General features: G+C 47.0%; 1 protein-coding gene and 1 long non-coding RNA gene across 4 annotated transcripts in view; one reads left to right on the plus strand and one right to left on the minus strand.

Moving 5' to 3' along the window:
- SLC13A4 (solute carrier family 13 member 4) overlaps positions 1 to 19,426 on the plus strand; it is a 46,479-nt gene that overhangs the window by 21,090 nt on the left and 5,963 nt on the right. For 2 of the 3 annotated variants that reach the window (XM_032275905.1, XM_032275907.1), the window contains exons 4-13: positions 1,388 to 1,560; positions 2,005 to 2,059; positions 4,658 to 4,697; positions 5,787 to 5,867; positions 7,995 to 8,179; positions 11,450 to 11,569; positions 12,638 to 12,739; positions 14,132 to 14,233; positions 14,942 to 15,039; positions 15,257 to 15,381. In XM_032275905.1, the coding sequence (XP_032131796.1) occupies positions 1,388 to 1,560; positions 2,005 to 2,059; positions 4,658 to 4,697; positions 5,787 to 5,867; positions 7,995 to 8,179; positions 11,450 to 11,569; positions 12,638 to 12,739; positions 14,132 to 14,233; positions 14,942 to 15,039; positions 15,257 to 15,381 (1,081 nt within the window). The remainder of the gene's footprint in view (positions 1 to 1,387; positions 1,561 to 2,004; positions 2,060 to 4,657; positions 4,698 to 5,786; positions 5,868 to 7,994; positions 8,180 to 11,449; positions 11,570 to 12,637; positions 12,740 to 14,131; positions 14,234 to 14,941; positions 15,040 to 15,256; positions 15,382 to 19,426) is intronic. The other variant, XM_032275906.1, reaches the window with a different exon arrangement.
- Positions 657 to 19,426, minus strand: part of LOC116550125 — a 29,625-nt gene continuing 10,855 nt past the window's right edge. Inside the window, exons 2-5 of the long non-coding RNA XR_004268238.1 lie at positions 11,431 to 11,645; positions 6,037 to 6,225; positions 5,224 to 5,408; positions 657 to 1,045 (exon numbers count right to left, since the gene is read on the minus strand). This is a non-coding gene — a long non-coding RNA (uncharacterized LOC116550125). The remainder of the gene's footprint in view (positions 1,046 to 5,223; positions 5,409 to 6,036; positions 6,226 to 11,430; positions 11,646 to 19,426) is intronic.

Below are 19,426 nucleotides of genomic sequence, written 5' to 3' on the forward strand. Positions count from 1 at the left end.
AGGTCTGCCAGCTACAGCTTCATCCACCCCCTAGCTCAGTAATAAGCTTGTACCTACACTCAACCTCCCAAGCATACAGTGGCATTTTGTCACGTCATATGGAGACTCTGTGGCTCTTTAAAATCTCTGTGTCCTATCTGAAAAAAAAAAAAAAAAAATTTATTTTTAGACAGAGTTTGGCTCTTGTTGCCCAGGCTGGAGTGCAATGGCACCATCTTGGCTCACCGCAACCTCCGCCTCCTGGGTTCAAGCCATTCTCCTGCCTCAGCCTCCCAAGCAGCTGGAATTATAGGCATGTGCCACTATGCCCGGCTAATTTTGTATTTTTTAGCAGAGACAGGGTTTCTCCATGTTGGTCAGGCCGGTCTCCAACTCCCAACTTCGGGTGTTCTGCCTGCCTCGGCCTCCCGAAGTGCTGGGATTACAGGCGTGAGCCACCACGCCCAGCCTCTGCAAGAATTTTTAACCTCTCACATTTCTACTCCGTATTTACCAGTCAGCAAGTTGCCACCCCCCGAGGCACTGTTAGCCGTGTGTGTGCAGATTCGGCAAAGTCATGTCGCTAGCAGCTGACTGAGTCCATGTGATAAACATACTGTCCCCAGATTGTGCAAAGTTAGTAATTCTACCTAAAATAATAAACACGGCAGTCTCTCTGCTGGCTTATCTTATGGAAACTAGGACATGTCTGTACAGGCACACAGGGCACAATGTTCTCAAAGCCAAAGAGAAATCACTGGAGGGTTACCCTTGTTTGTGTTTTTCTCCAAGTGTTGACTGTTCAAGATGTCAGCTGGAAAAGTGCACACACGCAGTGATAAGGAACACTTCTGTGACTTTGGGGGCTGGCCCCTCAGCATGTTGACAGGTAGTGGGAAGAACTGTGCGCTCCAAACATTCACCTCTATTGGGTCACTGATAACTATGGTGACTTGGCAGCAAAGCAAGGAGTGCCATGGTACTCACAGAATCGCTGGCTGCGACGGCGAGCAAAGTATCCCCTTCCACACACAAACACACATCACCACCAAGCTCCAGCCAATGTCTGCAGAGACAGAAAAGCGACAGTAAGTCTACACCCTGTGGCCCTATGACCAGAGCTATTCTTTGCTTCACTAAGGGCTTTTTTCTGGCTAAGGCCACTAGTCCATGAAGCGTGATTCATTCATTCAGCAAGTATTGATTTAACACTTACTCTGTGGCAAGCTCTGGGAGTACAGAGCTGAATGGTGCCCTGCAGGACCCATGCCAGCCCTTCCCGCCACTGTTGTCTAGACCAGCCCCAGCAGGTCGGTAGGAGGACCCGGAGGAGCTCTGTGAGGCTCGCTGTGGGGCCACAGGATGCGTGTTCCATGGATGCTCTGCCCCAGCCCTCCCTCCCTTGCAGGCTGCTGCTCTGCTTCATGTGCTGCACCACGTTGCTGTCCATGTGGCTGTCCAACACCTCCACCACCGCCATGGTGATGCCCATCGTGGAGGCCGTGCTGCAGGAGCTGGTCAGTGCTGAGGACGAGCAGCTCGTGGCGGGCAACTCCAGCATCGAAGAGGCCGAGCCCATCAGTACTGTTTGCTGGAGTTCATCTGTCCTTTGCTCCTCCAACCTCCCCCGGGGTCCTCCTGCCTGGCTCCTCTCGGGAGACTGCCCAGTGTGGTGCCCACCCCAGGACCCCCTCAGCCATGCCCCCCACCTTTCCCATTCTCTTCCCTCTCCCCTCTTTCCCATCCCAGCTCTTGGACTCTGAAGCTTCCCTGAAACCCCTGTTCTGGCTCTGCCTTCCCCTTCACTTATGGGTTCTTTGCCCCCAAATGTTCAAGGGTCACTACAAAACCCTGGGACCAGTCCACATCCATGAGCCCCACTCTAGCTACAGAGCAAAGGGAAGGAGAAATAGCACCCACTCCATATGCCCCCACCCCCACCCTGAGCCCTTGAGCTATGCTTCAACCCACAGGGTCCGTCCCAGCCTCCACCTCTCACTTCCTGCTTTTCTTTGCTACTTGTAGGTCTGGATGTAAACAACACCCAACCTGCTCTGGAGCTCATCTTTGTCAATGAAGAGTGAGTATGACTGCCCTCTTCCAAGACACAGCCTCTCAGAGTCCACTGGGGAGGTCAGAAAAGATGGGACCTGGACCCATGAACAGCTCTTTGAGATGTCCAGCCCAAGCTCACCACCTTGGCACCCCCACCTCTCCCATTGCCTCTTCATACCTAGGAGCCCCCTGTCAGGACCTGGAGGGTCACTGCCTTAACCACAGTGTTGCGGTAATGAGGAAGAAATAAAAAGGCCACACTGAGTCTCCGTGGATATATAAAATGTCCACACATCCACCACATAGAATCACATCTAAATTCAGGTCCCTTTTAGAAAAATATGTTTAATTTGTTAATGGAAAACTGTTCACACATCGAAGTCACTGCAGATTCTTGGAGAATCATGAAATACTTTCTAGATATAAGATCTTAGTAGATTTGGTCTTGTTAGAGATGGCAAACAAAATGTAGATGGCAGGTAGGGGATAAGGGGACAGGAGGTGAGAGGGCCATTCGATGATAAGAAGCAGAGCTGGAAAAGGAGAAACAGCCTCAGACACTCCCGGGAGGAAGCTCCATTAACAGCTGATTCCATTTGGAGATTCTATTTCAAAATGTGGTCTGCAGGCATGCTGCAATGAATAGTCCACACTTAAAAGCTGGATTTGTAATACGGCTCAGCTCTGTCACTTGCCTTTCTAAAAAGTGGAGAACGTACATTGAGTGAAACCAGCATTCGCAGAGGGACAGACGCAGAAGGGTGCCATCAAGAAATCACTTTATTTTTCTCCACCACTGTCTTCAATCATAGCATATTGGATTTCTTGATGACATCACCCTTGATGGGATCTCAGGCAAACCCTGTAGCTCTCCTGGCTCCTTTCAGGTATCATAACAATCTCATGTTTAGACATTTGGGAGACTGATTCATATCAAAACTTCAACCTCTCACCCAAAGCTTCTCCCACACCCACCCACCCCTCAGCCTAGGCCTGCAGAAGAACGAAGGTAAAAGTAAGTGAAGGAGGGAGTTGAGCTGCTTTCTCTCTTCCTCCACCTCCCTCTTCTCCTCCTCCCCTACCCACTGCCCTCACTCTGCTGCTTCTGACTTTTCCCAGCTTAGGACAGCAGCTGTAGGGTACAAGAAAGATAAAGGGGTGAGAAGGGTCTGGCTGGGGGACTGCGGCGGTCTGGGGTTGGTGCCCTGTCTGAGATTTCAGTCCCTGGTCTTGTCTGTGGGGCAACTGCCTTCAGGGGCTTTGGAGCATCCCCTTGTGGCGCCCTCTGCAGGGCCCCAGGCCTGATGGCAGGACCGTGCTCACGGATTAACGCTCACGCCACCCTCCTGGGCCTGTGCTCTGGGGGTTCACTCCCCCACAGCCCCTGTGTTGGGGCTGCCTCTGCCTCTGGGCAGGCCTTTCCCAGATGACCCAAGAAAAGCCCATCCTCACTGTGTGGCCTTTTCTCCTCCCTGTGGCCTCTCTGGCATCACCCTGCTGGCATCAACCTGCCTTTGCCCTTTTCCACACAAAAATGTGTCCCCAAACTCCAAAAGAAAAGCCTCAATTGTCCTAGAACTCTAAGCATCCTTTGTGCTGGTGGGAACTGGGGTGTTTGCTGGGTGTGCAGACAGCACTCTTGCAGCCACCGCCTCCCGTGCTACCTGAGGGTCCCTGCCTGCCCTCCTCACTCAGTTTGGGAAGAGGGAGGGGAAGCATCACAGCACATTCTGTTTCCAGGCTAAGAACTCACTCCAAACACTTTACTCCGCACGCCTGTCAGCGTCTCCCTCCCTGACAGCCTGGAGATGGGCCGTGACTGCAGGCTCACACCCCGCCTGGGAGTGCCCAGGACGCTCTATCTTCATAGTGGCCAAGCTGGTGGCACTCACTTGTCCTCACAACTAAGACAAACTGGAAACATTCACTGATCACTCAGTGTGTCACTTACACTGATGGCTAAGGTCTCATCTTCTTCTGTCCTCAAGGCAAAGGTTGGGGACCAGAGGGGTAGGAGAGACTCACCCCCTGAGGTACACTTGCTGATCAGAAGTTCTCCTCCTCCCCCATCCTCTCCTTCTCCCTTGCCTGTCCCTAGGTACAGTCTAGGACCCTGTGCTCCTGTCACCTCAGATACCCGTATCACAAGTTCCCTTTTCTAGATAGTGGTCTTCCCAGAGTCAGCCAGTGAGGACATGGTCAGAGGGCATAGGCTCTCCAGAGAGACAGACGCCTGGATGCCTACCTTCCTCCACCACTTAGCATCCCGGTGTTAAGTACTGGCGTGAATGGAGGTAGGAATGCCAGGACCATAGTTCTGTAATGAGGATTAACAATGTCTGGGGGTTCAAGCCCATACATAAGACTCTGTATTAATAACCACTCCAAGTCTGCTATTAGGAGGATTGTTAATATCAAAGGGAAGTGCTGCCCCTCCCCCACAAATCTTTGCAGCATCTTAGAAGGCAAGGAAGACTAGGATGAGATTAGTCTTCTATGGAGGCCAGAAAACTGGAGTCCAGAGAGTTTAAGTCCCTTACACCAAACACCTAATGCAGGGGGACCTCCCCTCCCAGGAGTCAGTCTCACTGATGTGGCTCCCATGTCCTCTGCTTGGTTCCAGCAGGTCCACCGCAGACCACACCACTCTGATGCACAACAAGGTATGGCCTTGGGGTTTTTCTGTGCTTTGGAATCACTTGAAAATCCCTCAGCACTTCTTCATGGAAACCCAAGATTTAGCCATCCAGATTTTCAACAGCCACAGATCAACCTTAGAGTTCCTTTCAGTGAGGATTCCATTGACAAAATGTTATTATTAAAAAGGACACATTGGCTGGGCGTGGTGGCTCACGCCTGTAAACCCAGCACTTAGAGAGGCCAAGGTGGGAGGATCACTTGAGGTCAGGAGTTCAAGACCAGCCTGGCTAACATGGTGAAACCCTGCCTCTACTAAAAATATAACAATTAGCCAGGAGTGGGGGCATGCACCTGTAATCCCAGCTACTCAGGAGGCTAAGGTAGGAGACGCACTTGAACCAGGGAGGCAGAAGTTGCAGTGAGCCCAGATCATGCCACTGCACTCCAGCCTGGGCAACAGAGCAAGACCCCCATCTCAAAAAATAAAATAAAAAGGACACATTTATAGGGGAAAGCAGAGTTTACCTGCATACAGCTACTCGAACTTACCTCACTCCCCCAAGTCTGGTTTTACACCTTTTCATGAGAGGTGTAAAAGGCCAGTAAAATGGTGGACTTCAGCTGGGCACAGTGGTGTGCCCATATAGTTCTAGCTACTGAGAAGGCTGAGGCAGAAGGATCGCTGTGGCCCAGGAATTTGAGCCCAGCCTGGACAACATAGTGAGACCCTGTCTCTAAAAACAAACAAACCAAAAACTGGGAACTTGGTTATGGTGGGGTTTGTTTTCATTTTCTTTTATTTTTTTCATCTTATAAATAAAGGGTTCTTCATTAGCTAATAAAGTCCTGAAAGGCTGGTTCTCCTCTAAGGGACAGCCATGTTCTAGCTAGTTTAGAAGCCTCTTCAAGTGGAGAGCTTGATGCCAGGCTGGGCGGGAAGCTGTGCCGCGGGGCAGGCCTGGCTGAGGTGCTCTGCCCTGCATGCTCCCCCTGGCCTCTCTTCCCACAGTGCTGAGCCATGGGGTGGCCCTGGGATGACTAGGTGGTCCTTCTCAAGGCACCTGGCTCACCAGCCCCTCTTCCTAACAGTGAGCTGGCCTTTGTCCCAACAGAACCTGAATGGTGTGCCCTCGATCACCAACCCCATCAAAGCCACAAACCAACACCAGGACAAGAAGCAACACCCATCCCAGGTAATAGAATGGCCCCTTCTGGACCTGTTTCCTACATAAAACGCTGTGAGCTGCTTTCCAAGGGTCTTGAGGTCATAAGGGAGTCAGGCTAGTGAGCTGTGACCAGGCACTCACGACCCACATACATATCTGGCCTGTGTGCACCATGGAGATGAGACATCAAATTCACTTGACTGTAGCAAAGCAGTCCAATGCCTGAGCCCCCGTGTCTTCAACTAGAAAAGCTGGGGGTTGATGTAGATCAGAGGTCCTCAAACCCGCCTTCAAAGATGCTTCAGGGACACTGCAAATATTTTATTTGAGTATCCTAAGATTGTAAGGCAACTGAACGAATAATGGGCTTCCTGGCATGATTCCACTGAAACAAAATGCAGATGTCAAATGCATGAATGTTAAGGCTTATATAAAATATCAACTGTCACTTATGACCCTTGATTTCAAATGTCTGTGTTCATCAAAACAGTCTCACATGTTTAATGTCCATCATCATAAATAACTGCCACCATTTATTAAATGCTTATTATGTACCAATCACTGCACTCAGTATTTTTTCTCTGGTCTTGGCTCAGTGAGGTGGTGATTTTGAGCTCCATTTTTGCAAACAAGGCAGAGATGAAATCATAACCCAAGGCCAAGGAACTAGGTAGGGGAGCATTCTGATTCAAATCCAAGTCTCCTTGATCACATGCAATTAACCCTTCAATATGCTTCCAATTACAAAATTGGATGTATGCCAGTCAGGCGTGGTGGCTCACACATGTAATCTCAGCACTTTGGGAGGCCAAGGCAGGAGGATCACTTGAGCTCAGGAATTCAAGACCAGCCTGGGAAACACAGCCAGACCATGCCTCTACTAAAACTTTTAAAAATTCGCTGGCATGGTGGTGCATGCCTGTAGTCCCAGCTACTCAGGAGGCTGAGGTGGGAGGACCACTTGAGCCCAGGAGGTCAGGGCTGCAGTGAGCTATGATGGCACCACTGCACTCTAGCCTGGTCAACAGAGTGAAACCCTGTCTCAGGAAAAGAAAAAAAAAGAAAAAAAAAAACAGCAGATGTATCCAATTGCTGCACTTATAATACTATTCTGTGTAAAATTTGACTGGAAGAAAGGATTGTGGAAAACCACTGGACCAAAGAATTTTTGAGGTCTGTTCCAGCTTTGATAATCAGTGGATCTTTTAGAGACCTGGAAGGGTCCAGCCATACTTCAACCCCGCTTAGGAAGACAGGGCAGTGGGAAAGGGCTTTGGGAAATACGGCAAGGTGGCCTCTTCCCCACTGGTTGTTTCATGACCTGACTTGCTGACATTTGCACCAGGACTTTCCTCGTCTCATGAAGAATCAGTGAGGGTGGCCAGGTGTGAAGGGAACAGGAGGGACTTGCTTCTTCAGGCGATGCTTGAGACCAGAGTTCAGCAACCTCTCCAACATGAAAGCCTGTCATCTGGACTAAGCAGGGCCAGAGAGGACCACAGCAAAGCCGCAGTTTGTATGCAAGGGAGAAGAAAAAGGTTGAGAGGAAAAGTCAGGGAAGGAGGAAAGAATCACACTTCAACCCTCTTCCCAGTGAAGATGAGGGTTTTATGTAATCCAGGTGTATGGTTTAGTCATCTCTTCATCAGGGCTTGATGGACTTTAATGGTCAGATTTGAGAGATATTCAGAGGTAGCTTGATGGGTCTTGGCAGGATTAGAAAGGGCCTGAGGGGAAGGCCAAATCCTGTCATTCTAACTCTACAGGAATAGTGTCTGTTATTCAAACACAATGTTAGGGACACCGGTTTTACTGGAGTTCAAATTTAAAAAATCATGCCATCAAAATAACATTAATAAAAATAATAACAGCCTACTATTCATTAAATGCCAGGAAGTGTAAGCACTTTGCATCTATTACTTCATTTACTCTTCACAACAATTTGGCAGAGAAAATGTGGTTTCCTCCATTTTACAGAAGAAGAAACTGTAGTTCAGACTCATGCCCAAGTTGATAAATGGTAGAAACTGGGATTTGTCTTTCTGACACCCAAGCTTAAAACCTTTCCATTGTACCATGGTGCCTCCTGCCTCTCCTGCTTTGGCCAGACAGCCCGAGCTGGGTTGGAGAGATTGGCTGATTTTCCTTTGGTAGGAAAAGCCACAAGTCCTGACCCCCAGCCCCAGGAAGCAGAAGCTGAACAGAAAGTACGGGTCCCACCATGACCAAATGATCTGCAAGTGCCTTTCCCTGAGCATCTCCTACTCTGCTACCATTGGTGGGCTGACCACCATCATCGGCACCTCCACCAGCCTCATCTTCCTGGAACACTTCAACAAGTAAGTGATTCACTCGGTCAACAAATATTGACTAACCACCGCTGTGTGTCAGGAACTGGACTAGGTGCTAGAGATATGGTAGAAAATGAGACTAGAAGAGTTTCCGTAGAAAGAGGGAAAAACTGGCTGGGCACAGTGGCGTGTAATACCAGCACTTCGGGCAGCCGAAGCAGGAGGATTGCTTGAGCCCAGGAGTTTGAGAACAGCCTGAGCAACATAGTGAGATCCTGTCTCTAGAAAACATTAAAAAATTAGCCAAGCATGGTGACACGCACCTGTAGTCCCAGCTACTCAGGAGGTTGAGGCAGGAGAATCACAGAGCCCAGGAATTTGAGGTTACAGTGAGCCACGATCCCACCATTGCACTCCAGCTTGGGCGACAGAACAAGACAATGTCTCTATTTGAAAAAAAAAAAGGCCCTGTGCAGTGGCTCATGCCTATAATCCCAGCACTCTGGGAGGCCAAGGCGGGTGAATCAGTTGAGGTCAGGAGTTCAAGACCAGCCTGGATACATGGTGAAAACCCATCTCTACTAAAAATACAAAAATTAACCTGGAATGGTGGAGGGCACCTGTAATCCCAACTACTCAGGAGGCTGAGGCAGGAGAATTGCTTGAATCCAGGAGGTGGAGATTGCGGTGAGCCAAGATTGCACCACTGCACTCCAGCCTAGGTGACAGTGAGACTCTATCTCAAAAAATAAATAAATAAAAATTTAAAAAAGAAAAAAAAAAACAGGAAAAATCAAGTCATTATAGCTAATTGAGACTGGAGAAGTCCAGGACTCTGCAGGGAGAGCCCTGCTTGGGGAGCTCGCTCATCTGTAGAGAGGAAATGCCTCCCCAAAGAGGCGACCATGTGGAAACCTGAAGGATGAGAGTAAAGTAGATGAAGGGAGATTATCCAGACAAAGAAAACAGTGCGTAGGAGGGCTCCGAGGCAGGACAGCAGGGCACAGAGGGTAAGAGGAGGCCAGGGAGCTGGACAGGCAGATCTCCAGGGCTTGGCAAGACCCACTGAGGAACTTGGACCACATCTGAAAGGCTCTGAGATGCTTTTAAAGAATTTTAAGCAGGGAGTGAGGTGATCAGATTTATAGTTTTGAAAACTCATTCTGGATGAAAAAAAAAAAAAAAAAAAAAAAAAGGAGAGCAGATTGGAAAGGAGAAAGCAGACAGCAGGAAGGCGGTTCGGGACACTGCTGCACAGTGGTCCAGGGCAGCCGGCGGCTTGGCTGACAGCGCAGTGGGGAGGAGGAACGGTCAGCTTTAAGAGAAGCTCAGATGTCACTTGCTGGGTCTCGGGAAGGTTAGACAGGGCCTGAGAGAGGGAAAGGCTGCGTCTGCCTCTCAGGCTCTTGCCCTCTGCAGGTGAAGGAATAGAGGGAGAAGAGGAGGAATGGGGCCTTGGAAAAACTGGCATAGAGGCTGAGATGTCCAGCTGGAAACAGACCTGTGAATCTCAAGAGAAATATTCATGTTTAGGCTGAAGGCATAGATTTGGAGTGAGCAGCCTGCAGGGCTGGGGTCACGGGCGTGCAGCCTGTACAGGAACACAGGGCCACCATGCCCAGACAGGCTTCAGACTTGGTTTAATGCTCTGCTATCCCTACTTGGATATTCATAATAACCTCTGAGTAAAGGGGCCACATATTCATTTTGTCTCCTGGTAAGGGAAGCTACAGGGGTGGAGGAGATTACTTAGAATGATAGAGTAAGGAGAACAGGGGACATAAATATTAAGCTCACGTATTTAACACACAGAAGGAAACAGTATCAGATAGCAAAGAGGAAATCCAGGGAAATCTGGTGTCAGTCTACCCAAGGGAGGAAAGTGTTTCCAGAAAAAGGAAGTGCCTACGATATTAAATATCAATGAATGATGACTCAACGTGAGGATGAAAACATATCCATTAGATTTGTGACATGGAGGTTACTGGTGATGTAGACAAGAGGACCTCAGTCAATTCGTGGGAGAAACAGCCAGATTCTGGTGAGCTGAGGACTAAGATGGAGGTGAGAAAATGGAGATCTGACTATGAAGGGAAGGTGAGACGTGGGATGATAATGAAAGGGAAGTAAGGGCCGGGCACTGTGGCTCACGCACTGTGGCTCACACCTGTAAACCCAGCACTTTGGGAGGCCGAGGCAGGCAGACAACCTGAGTTCGGGAGTTTGAAACCATCCTGGCCAACAAGGCAAAACCTCGTCTCTACTAAAAATACAAATATTAGCCGGGCATGGTGGTGGGTGCCTGTGATCCCAGCTACTCGGGAGGCTGAGGCAGGAGAATCGCTTGAACCCAGGAGGCGGAGGTTGCAGTGAGCCGAGATCACACCACTGCATTCCAGCCTGGGCAACAGAGTGAGACTGCATCTCAAAAATAAATATAAGCAAAAGGAAAGTAAGGCAGGGTCTCTTTCCTCTCATCTGGACCATCTTGAAGATGGAGATGGGCGACATTTAAATGCTGGTAGGGATGGTCCAGATGAGAGGAAAATTAAAGATTTGGGAGAAGGGGTCATTGATAGAGGGATGTCTCACACCTTGAAGAGTTTTATGCCCAGCCCCAAAAACAGAGACCCAAGGAAAATCCAACATAGGTCATTTGGCCTGAGCCTTGTCTAGACAAAGCCATGGCTCACGTGTGGTCCATCCAGGCTCAACAGGAAACACCTGGGCTGGGGGCCACAGCTCCGCCTGCTGATGAGGGAGCAGTTCCCCGTGCAAATCCCCTCTACCCAAGACCAGTGGATGTTGATAAAGATTTGGAGATTCCAAGTCCTGCTTCTTTTATGGGCACCGTTATTATGTAAAAACTTCGTTAGGCGCCAGAGCTCCAAATGCTCCGGAGTTGTGCTCCCCAATGAACACTTACATTTCTTCGGTGATTTTTAGAAACAAAGTACACCAAGCTGCTCCATATCCTGCTGTCTTGAAAACCAGATGAATAAACTTAGCAAAATCTTTAAGGGCAAATAGGTCCTGAGGGTCCTGAGCCATTCTCTTGAGTGTAAAGTACATACACTTTAGTGATATGAATTTAGTGATATGCATTTTAGTTGTTTGGATGGCTTTATTTTAGCTAACTTCATGATTCTTGTCTGGGCTCTGTACAATTGCAACTGTCAACTAGTGTTTTACCATATCATAATGTATCTCCCCACTTAGCCCAGCTGTATTTTTTAGGGCGCATTTGACGTATTACCCCGAAATACCACATGGAAACCCTCCCTTTTGTAATTGCTGACCTGGTTCTTTGCCCTCCAGCCAGTATCCAGCCGCAGACGTGGTGAACTTCGGCACCTGGTTCCTCTTCAGCTTCCCCATATCCCTCATCATGCTGGTGGTCAGCTGGTTCTGGATGCACTGGCTGTTCCTGGGCTGCAAGTGAGTCTCAGGGCCCTTCCAGCAAAGCACTGAGGACCTCCTGTCGATCCAAAGGTCAAATAACCACAGAGGATGCCTGAGGAGAATGCAGTGGACGGGACTGAGAGTCAGGCGCTGTCTCTTCTAGACATTCAAAACATCTGTGAACTCTGAACTTCACTCTCAGCTCTACAGTGAAATGTTCTCAATTCCAACTAAATGGTTAGACAGCCTGTCCAACTTATACAAAATCTGACATGGAGAGCATTTAGCGACGTTTTATTGCTCTCAAGGCATATAGAGTACTTCCAATTACTCCAAGAAAGATGAAATAAAAAATATGGCTCCAAGTAGAATTTGCATTAGGTTTAACTTTATAGGCATGGGTGATTTATACTTAGTAGCCTGAATAAAATATGCTCATATGCCTCAAAATAACAAGTCAGTCTACTCCAACTTTGATCAGTTTCAAACACATAAGGGAAGATAACATAACGTTTTGCTATTAGTCCGTATAACCCAATGCTCCCATTGGTCAAGACTTGTCCTCTGACTTCTTTTTACTCACACTGTTGTCAAACCAATGATGGCTATATACTTCTTAACTCCAGTATTGCCGATATAAAACAAACACTGTGTTCCATATACACAGATATTTGTGTGTTTGTCTAGAGACAAAGCTTATCTGGAGTAAAAAAAGTTACATATCTAGACACGTAATGGAGTAAAAGTGTTAGTTTATACATCTAGACACATATACCACATTACACTAATTTTTCACTTATGTAAAAGACAGTAGGTAGAAACAACCCCACACAAATACACTTGCACAAGTCCCTGAGACATCACTTCACATCTGGTAATATACTACAGACCCAGCTGGATATTCTCAACAGGCTAGGGGAGAAGGTCGATGAGAGGCCAGATAACGTGGCAAATAAAAGCTGCATGAATAGGTGGGGGATAGAGGGACAGAGCATGTGAAAGAGGAGAAAAGTGACCACAGCAGGCAAATAGTTTAGTGTTTGCTTAGTATTTGATCCTCGGAAGTGTGTTTTCTTTCATCATTTGCTCATTCTCCCTTCTCAGTTTTAAAGAGACCTGCTCTCTGAGCAAGAAGAAGAAGACCAAAAGGGAACAGATGTCAGAGAAGAGGATCCAAGAAGAGTATGAAAAGCTGGGAGACATTAGGTAAACATCAGCCATTCCCCTTCTCTCCTCCTCCAGCAGAAACACAGCAGGTAAAGTGAACACAGAACCAGCCTTGTTCTTGACAGTCCCTGATGCTGGGAGAATTTTCCACAACTATGAATCAGGCATTTAGAAGATGCTATTTAATGCCAAAGCCAAGCTGGCCCCGATTTCAGGTGGCCACCCTTCCCCTTTGCTCTATTCAGAGTCCACGGTATAGCTGTGGGATAGGGTGGAGTGCTGACCATGGGGCAGACGGAGGCAGAAGAAGAGAAAGACAACACAGCCATCCTCTTGGAACAAGTGAATTCCTTCCGAAGCCAGGCCTCCTCTCATTGCTCAGACACGCCACCAAAGTGGTCCAGTTGTCACTCCCAAAGAGAGGGGAGAATCTGTGCCATATTTAGGGCTTAACGCAGTATCAAAGTCAGACTTGGAGACACAGGGTCCAAGAAATCACTAACCAACCCTCAGCCGCTTCTATTAGATTTTCCACAGGGAGGGACCCAGCTTCCTATTTAGTGCTATTTCTCCTTTTATGGCAATTGGCACAACTTTGCATAAAACAATCCAGGTAGACACCGTCTTGTTTAAAGCTTTAAGTTATAAAAGGAATACACGTTCATTGTAGAACATTTCGAAAATATAAGACAGTGTAAGAAAAAAAATTAAAACTGACTGGATTCTTAGCACCCCATGTTAACAAATGTGAAGACTTCTTTCCATGCTTTTTTGTGCAAAGCTCTATGTATTTTTGGTAAAATTCAGTCCATATTGAAGCCATCGTATACCTTGGCTTTCACTGCTGAATACTGTACTGTCAGTACAGCATGTGCCCATGTCCTTAACTCTGCTGTGGAAATGGGTTTATCAGGATGCATCTCATTTTAACACTGAATACAAAATGTGTTCAGTGTCACAAAATATCACTGGCTATAGAGGATGCCTCCATTTTGTAATAGGTAATGAATGTCTTAGTATGCATTTCTGGTTAGATGATGGGAATGACCAACTTTAAAGCTTCTGATGTGTATCATCAAATGGCCTCAAAAAGGTTGTAGCAATTCCTACTCCCACCAGCACAGTGTTTGGGGGTGCCTATTTCACTGCATTCTCCTGGTAGGCTGTATTTGAAATTATTTTAGAAATGTACAGTGCTGTGTTCTCTTGCCCTTTCCACTGAAGTTTCTCCAGGGAACATGGTTAATGTCATGTTTTCTGGGACCACTCAGTCTTCTCCTTTCACTGTCAGCCACTCATAGTGGTTAGACAGTGAGTGTGTTTTATGTCTTGGGTATTGAAACTCTAAATACAGAAGCTTCCAGAAGCAAAGTTAAAAAGCTAGAAGAAATTTCTCAGTTCCTGAGTGAATCTTTTTGTTTTACTTTACAGCTACCCTGAAATGGTGACTGGATTTTTCTTCATCCTGATGACCGTGCTGTGGTTTACCCGGGAGCCTGGCTTTGTCCCTGGCTGGGATTCTTTCTTTGAAAAGTAAGCGATATCATTTCCTCCTTAAGAACCCCCTCACCCTAATTATTCGAGCAGGAACTACTGGTGTCCCTTCATAGACTCTTAGGGGCAGATATGAAGCCAGGAAGATTTCATTCCCTGGGGAATCCACTCATTTTAACTGTGGCGGGAGGTGGGGGTGGAGGGGCTGCAGTGTGAAATCAGGAAGGAAAAACACAGTCTTCAGAGTCCTGGCGTGAGGTTGGGATCCAGTGCTGCACTTAGTCTCATTCCATAAGCCCCTGGGAGCTTGTTCATAGGTTGTTATGAGAGTTAAAGGAGAAAACATCTATAAAGTACCAACTGTAAAGAAAAGAGACCAACTTCTCACTTGAGAAGAAAGGCACATGGAGGTGTGGCCTTCATAGGAAAGAGGTCTCATCTTTTCTATTCTCCTTTATCTAACCAACTCCACTCCTGATCACTCCTTCTAGGACTTGCCCCAATTAACAGACTCACAAATTCACACTAAGACATCTACTCTAGCCAGGCCCTGCCTCCAGACATTCACCATTGCCCATTAAATCCACTGTGGACAGCGTGGCAGCAACTGGCAAGAACTAAGGTTAATGTCACCTCTAGACTAAGTCCTAAAAAGAGGCACTGTGTTCAGACATACTGCCCTGAGACATCGTGTTACTCCTGAGAATTCCCGAACCTTCTCCTCAGCTATGCTTGTCTCTTTACTAGGAAAGGCTACCGCACTGATGCCACAGTCTCTGTCTTCCTTGGCTTCCTCCTCTTCCTCATTCCAGCAAAGAAGCCCTGCTTTGGGAAAAAGAATGACGGTGAGAGAAGGCTCAAGGGAAGAAGTTGGGGGTGGCTCTAGCTGAAGAATACTCAAATCAGAATAATACTCCCAACGAGATTTACCAAGGTCCTTCAGATTCCCGCCCCTACAAATAGCAGAGCAGTATCCCAAATCATCCACCTCACCAATTAGGCTCCTATCTCCACAAATCATGCCCATCGGGGCTTATCTGGCTTTACATCTCTCTAATCCAGGAGAGAACCGGGAGCGCTCACTGGGGACTGAGCCCATCATCACGTGGAAGGACTTCCAGAAGACCATGCCCTGGGAGATTGTCATTCTGGTGGGGGGAGGCTATGCTCTGGCTTCTGGTAGCAAGGTAACTCTTGAATTCTGTTCTTATGGGTCAAATACTTTTCGAGCATCTTTACCTAATGAGTCATTATGGCCATGGGAGGGAAGACTCAAGCTGAGAAGTAAATGTTCACCGAGTCCCTGGGAAGGGAAGCAATAGAGCAGGATGGATGTCCTCTCCTGCCCTAAGCTTCTCAGCGCCACTAGGAACAGAGGAACAATCAGCCGTGCCACACAGTCATGACACATGGGCAATGATACCTCAGCTATGGGGCCCATGCTGCTGCAAGCAAAATGTTTATTGTAGAGTTTGTAGCCATCTTCTTCTGGGATTTGACAGTATCAATAGGAGATGATGACAGGAGATGACAAAGGTAATAGGTAATAGGAGTGGTAATAGGAGATCTCTGTAACGGACTAGAGATGCTCCAAGTGATACATGGTGAACTGTCTGTCCACAATACATAGGCTGAGCCCCTTTGGAAAATCTAGGCTAAAGCTGATGTAAATGTAAATGCTTCTGGATTTTCTGATTGGGAAAATTTGGGATGAGATTTTTTTTTTTTTTTTTTTTTTTTTTGAGACCAAGTCTCACTCTGTTGCCAGGCTTGGAGTACAGTGGTGCAGTCTTGGCTCACTGCAGCCTTCACCTCCTCGGTTCAAGTGATTATCCTGCCCCAGCTTCCTGAGAAGCTGGGACTAGAGGTGGGCACAACAGACCCAGTTAATTTTTGTATTTTTAGTAGAAACGGAGTTTCGCCATGTTGGCCAGAATGGTATCAATCTCTTGACTTTGTGATCTGCCCGCCTCAGCCTCCCAAAGTGCTGGGATTACAGGCACGAACCACCACACCTGGCCTAGGGATGGGATCTTTTAAGTAAGGTGGGATGTGGGGCAATGGTTGAATTTCCTAAAGTGTTAGCCCTCCCTGAAATAGAAAACAGTCCTAAGAATGAATTAGGTTAAGGTTCAGACTATTTCTTTCTCCACCTTGTCTATAAGCATTAACCCATGCCAAACTTGGGTCTTTTTTTTTTTTTTGAGACAGAGTCTCACTCTGTCGCCTAGGCTGGAGTGCAGTGGTGTCATCAAGGCTCACTGCAACCTCTGCAACCAGGTTCACGCAATTCTTGTACCACAGACTCCTGAGTAGCTGGGATCACAGGCACGTGCCACCACACCCAACTTAATTTTTGTATTTTTAGTAGAGATGGCATTTTACCATGTTGGCCAGGCTGATCTTGAACTCCTGGCCTCAAGTGATCTGCCCACCGTGGCTTCCCAAAGTGCTGGGATTACAGGCACGAGCCACCACGCCCAGCTTGGTTCACTTTTGATGGCCAAAAATACTATCTGCATTATTACTAATAAGGTCACAAAATACTAGACTATGGAGAACCTTAGAAAATAATGAGTCCTATCTCTTACCCACGGTGAGATTTGCCCCCATGGTACCTTGGCTTGGACACTTCCAGTGACAAAGTACTCCCTATTCAGGCAACAAAGAATAGCTGTTCCTCATTTTCAGCTCAAGTCTTCTGCATGTGGTCTGTCTACTGTTAGCTCTAGCTCTGTTCTCTGGGACCCTCTCCTAGCTAATAATTATTAACATAAAAAAATCAAGAAGTAGTGACCCATACCATCTGGTCTCTCTCCTCAGGACTCATTACACCTGGCCTTATTCAAACATGGTCCACAGGGTGGTCAGTCTACTGCCAAGTGGAGTAGTTACATTACCTAAGCCCCATCTCCCACCTCTGATTCAAGCACCACCCTGCATTTTTATGGAAGCGTTTATAAAGCATCCTTGGCACTCATGTCAACATTTATATTAAAACTGCAGTCAATTAGAACCTTTCATTCTTTTCATTGTTAGTCATTACTAGGCCTTCAACCCATCCTAAATATATGCTATCAATATTTCTAATTCCAAGTTCAGCATATTTATATTTATCTCTCTTGAATTTCAGTTGTTAGTTTTGGCCTCTGGCAAGATTTTATTTTTTTAAACCAAAATTGGGCTGGGCACAGTGGCTCATGCCTGTAATCCCAGCACTTTGGGAGGCCAGGGCTGGAGGATTGCTTCAGTCCAGGAGTTTGAGATTAGCCTGGGCAACATAGTAAGACCCTCTCTCTACAAAAACAAAATTTAGCTCAGTACAGTGGTGCACACCTGTAGTCCCAGCTACTCAGGAGGCTCAGGTGAGAGGAGTTCAAGGCTGCAGTGAGCCAAGATCCCACCACTGCACTCCAGCCTGGGTGACAGAGGAAGACCCTATCCCCTGCCACACACACACAAAAAAAAATTGTGCATAGAGATAGTACAGTTATTTCTGTAAAGCCTACTGACTACTAATTTTAATAATAATTGAGGTAGCATATATGTGATTCCTACTGAGTTTGAAATAATTTCAAACTTGACATTAGTGAAGAAAATCCAATGTAAAATGTTTTCACACCAAGAGTTTAAAAAATAAAGACTTCCTCTGGTTGTGTTTTTTTTCTAACTTTGCAATCTAATTTATTTCGAATTAGAGTATAAAATAGTTCTGCTGGAAAAGTAACTACCATTAAATTATTTCACTTTACTAGGCTGGGTGTGGTGGCTCATACTTATAATCCCAGCACTTTAGGAGGCTGAGATGGGAGGATCACGTGAGGCCAGGAGTTCGAGGCCAGCCTGGCCAACATGGTGAAACACCATCTCTACTAAAAATACAAAAAATTTAGCTGGGGGCTGGGCACGGTGGCTCACGCCTATAATCCCAGCACCTTGGGAGGCTGAGGCGGTGGATCACCTGAGGTCAGGAGTTTGAAACTAGCCTGGCCAATGTGATGAAACATCACCTTTACTAAAAATACAAAACTTAGCTGGGCATGGTGGCACACACCTGTAATCCCAACTACTCAGGAGGTTAAGGCAGGAGAATTGCTTGAACGTGGGAGGCAGAGGTCATGGCGAGCCAAGATCATGCCACTGCACTCCAGCCTGGGCGACAGAGTGAGACTCCATCTTAAAAAAAAAAAAAATTTAGTTGGGGATGGTGGTGCATGCCTGTAATCCCAGGTACTGGGGAGGCTGAGGCATGAGAATCGTTTGAACGCAGGAGGTAGAGGTTGCCGTGGGCTGAGATGGTGCCGCTGCACTCCAACCAAACTCTGGGTGACAGAGTGCAACTGTCTAAAAGAAAAAAAAATTACTTCACTTTACTTACCAGTACTATCTGGATAGCATGTTAAGCAAATCTCTATTTCTTTATAAAATGTACCATTTTCACTCAACTAACTGTTCTTCCTCCCCTGCCGCTGTCCAATGAGCAAGGTTTAATGCGTTACTACAGGGAACAATTAAAGAGTTCCTGGAGGCCTCGAGGCTCTGAAACAAGCATTAATTGATACAGTCTGCACATATTGGGTTTGTAAGCTCTCAGTCAGTTGAGAGAAAAAAAGGAAGCAAAGTTCTACAAGGTGAAGTGGCTACAACAGAGAGAATTCTGAAGGCCTTTGGTCCTCAGTTGTCTATGAGCTCGCCAGGAGGTGGCCAGGGTACTGTAGAGATGAAATGAGCTTTTGATGCGTTTGGAAAAGATGAGGAAAGGTAGCATGCTGACAATGTAGGGAAGCCGGTCTTTCATAGTAAAACATGCATAGCAGGCCTGAGAGCTTGAGGAATCATAAATGTCTTGTCTTGGTTTCTGCCCCTGCTCTCCGTATCTTCATTGCATTCGCAGTTTCTAGGGTACCATGGGGAAAGGCAGAGCCTGTCACCATAGCAGAGAGAGAGGAAGGGAGGCAGGATGCATATGGCAATCTGGACTTATTAATACAAAACTCAATGGTACCCTTCATTTTTTAGGAGAGGGAGAAAGCCCTCCCTATTGGCAGGTGAACATCTTCCAACCAAATTAATCATTCCAAGTGGGAATATTCATTTTTTTTATTTTTTTGAGACAGTCTCACTCTGTCACCCAGGCTGGAGTACAATGGCACAATCTTGGCTCACTGCAACCTCTGCCTCCCGGGTTCAAGTGATTCTCCTGCCTCAGTCTCTTGAGTAGCTGGGATTATA

The sequence above is a fragment of the Sapajus apella genome, unplaced genomic scaffold, assembly GCF_009761245.1.
Source record: "Sapajus apella isolate SASKATOON/1434 unplaced genomic scaffold, GSC_monkey_1.0 scaffold7, whole genome shotgun sequence".
Classification (NCBI taxonomy): domain Eukaryota; kingdom Metazoa; phylum Chordata; class Mammalia; order Primates; family Cebidae; genus Sapajus; species Sapajus apella.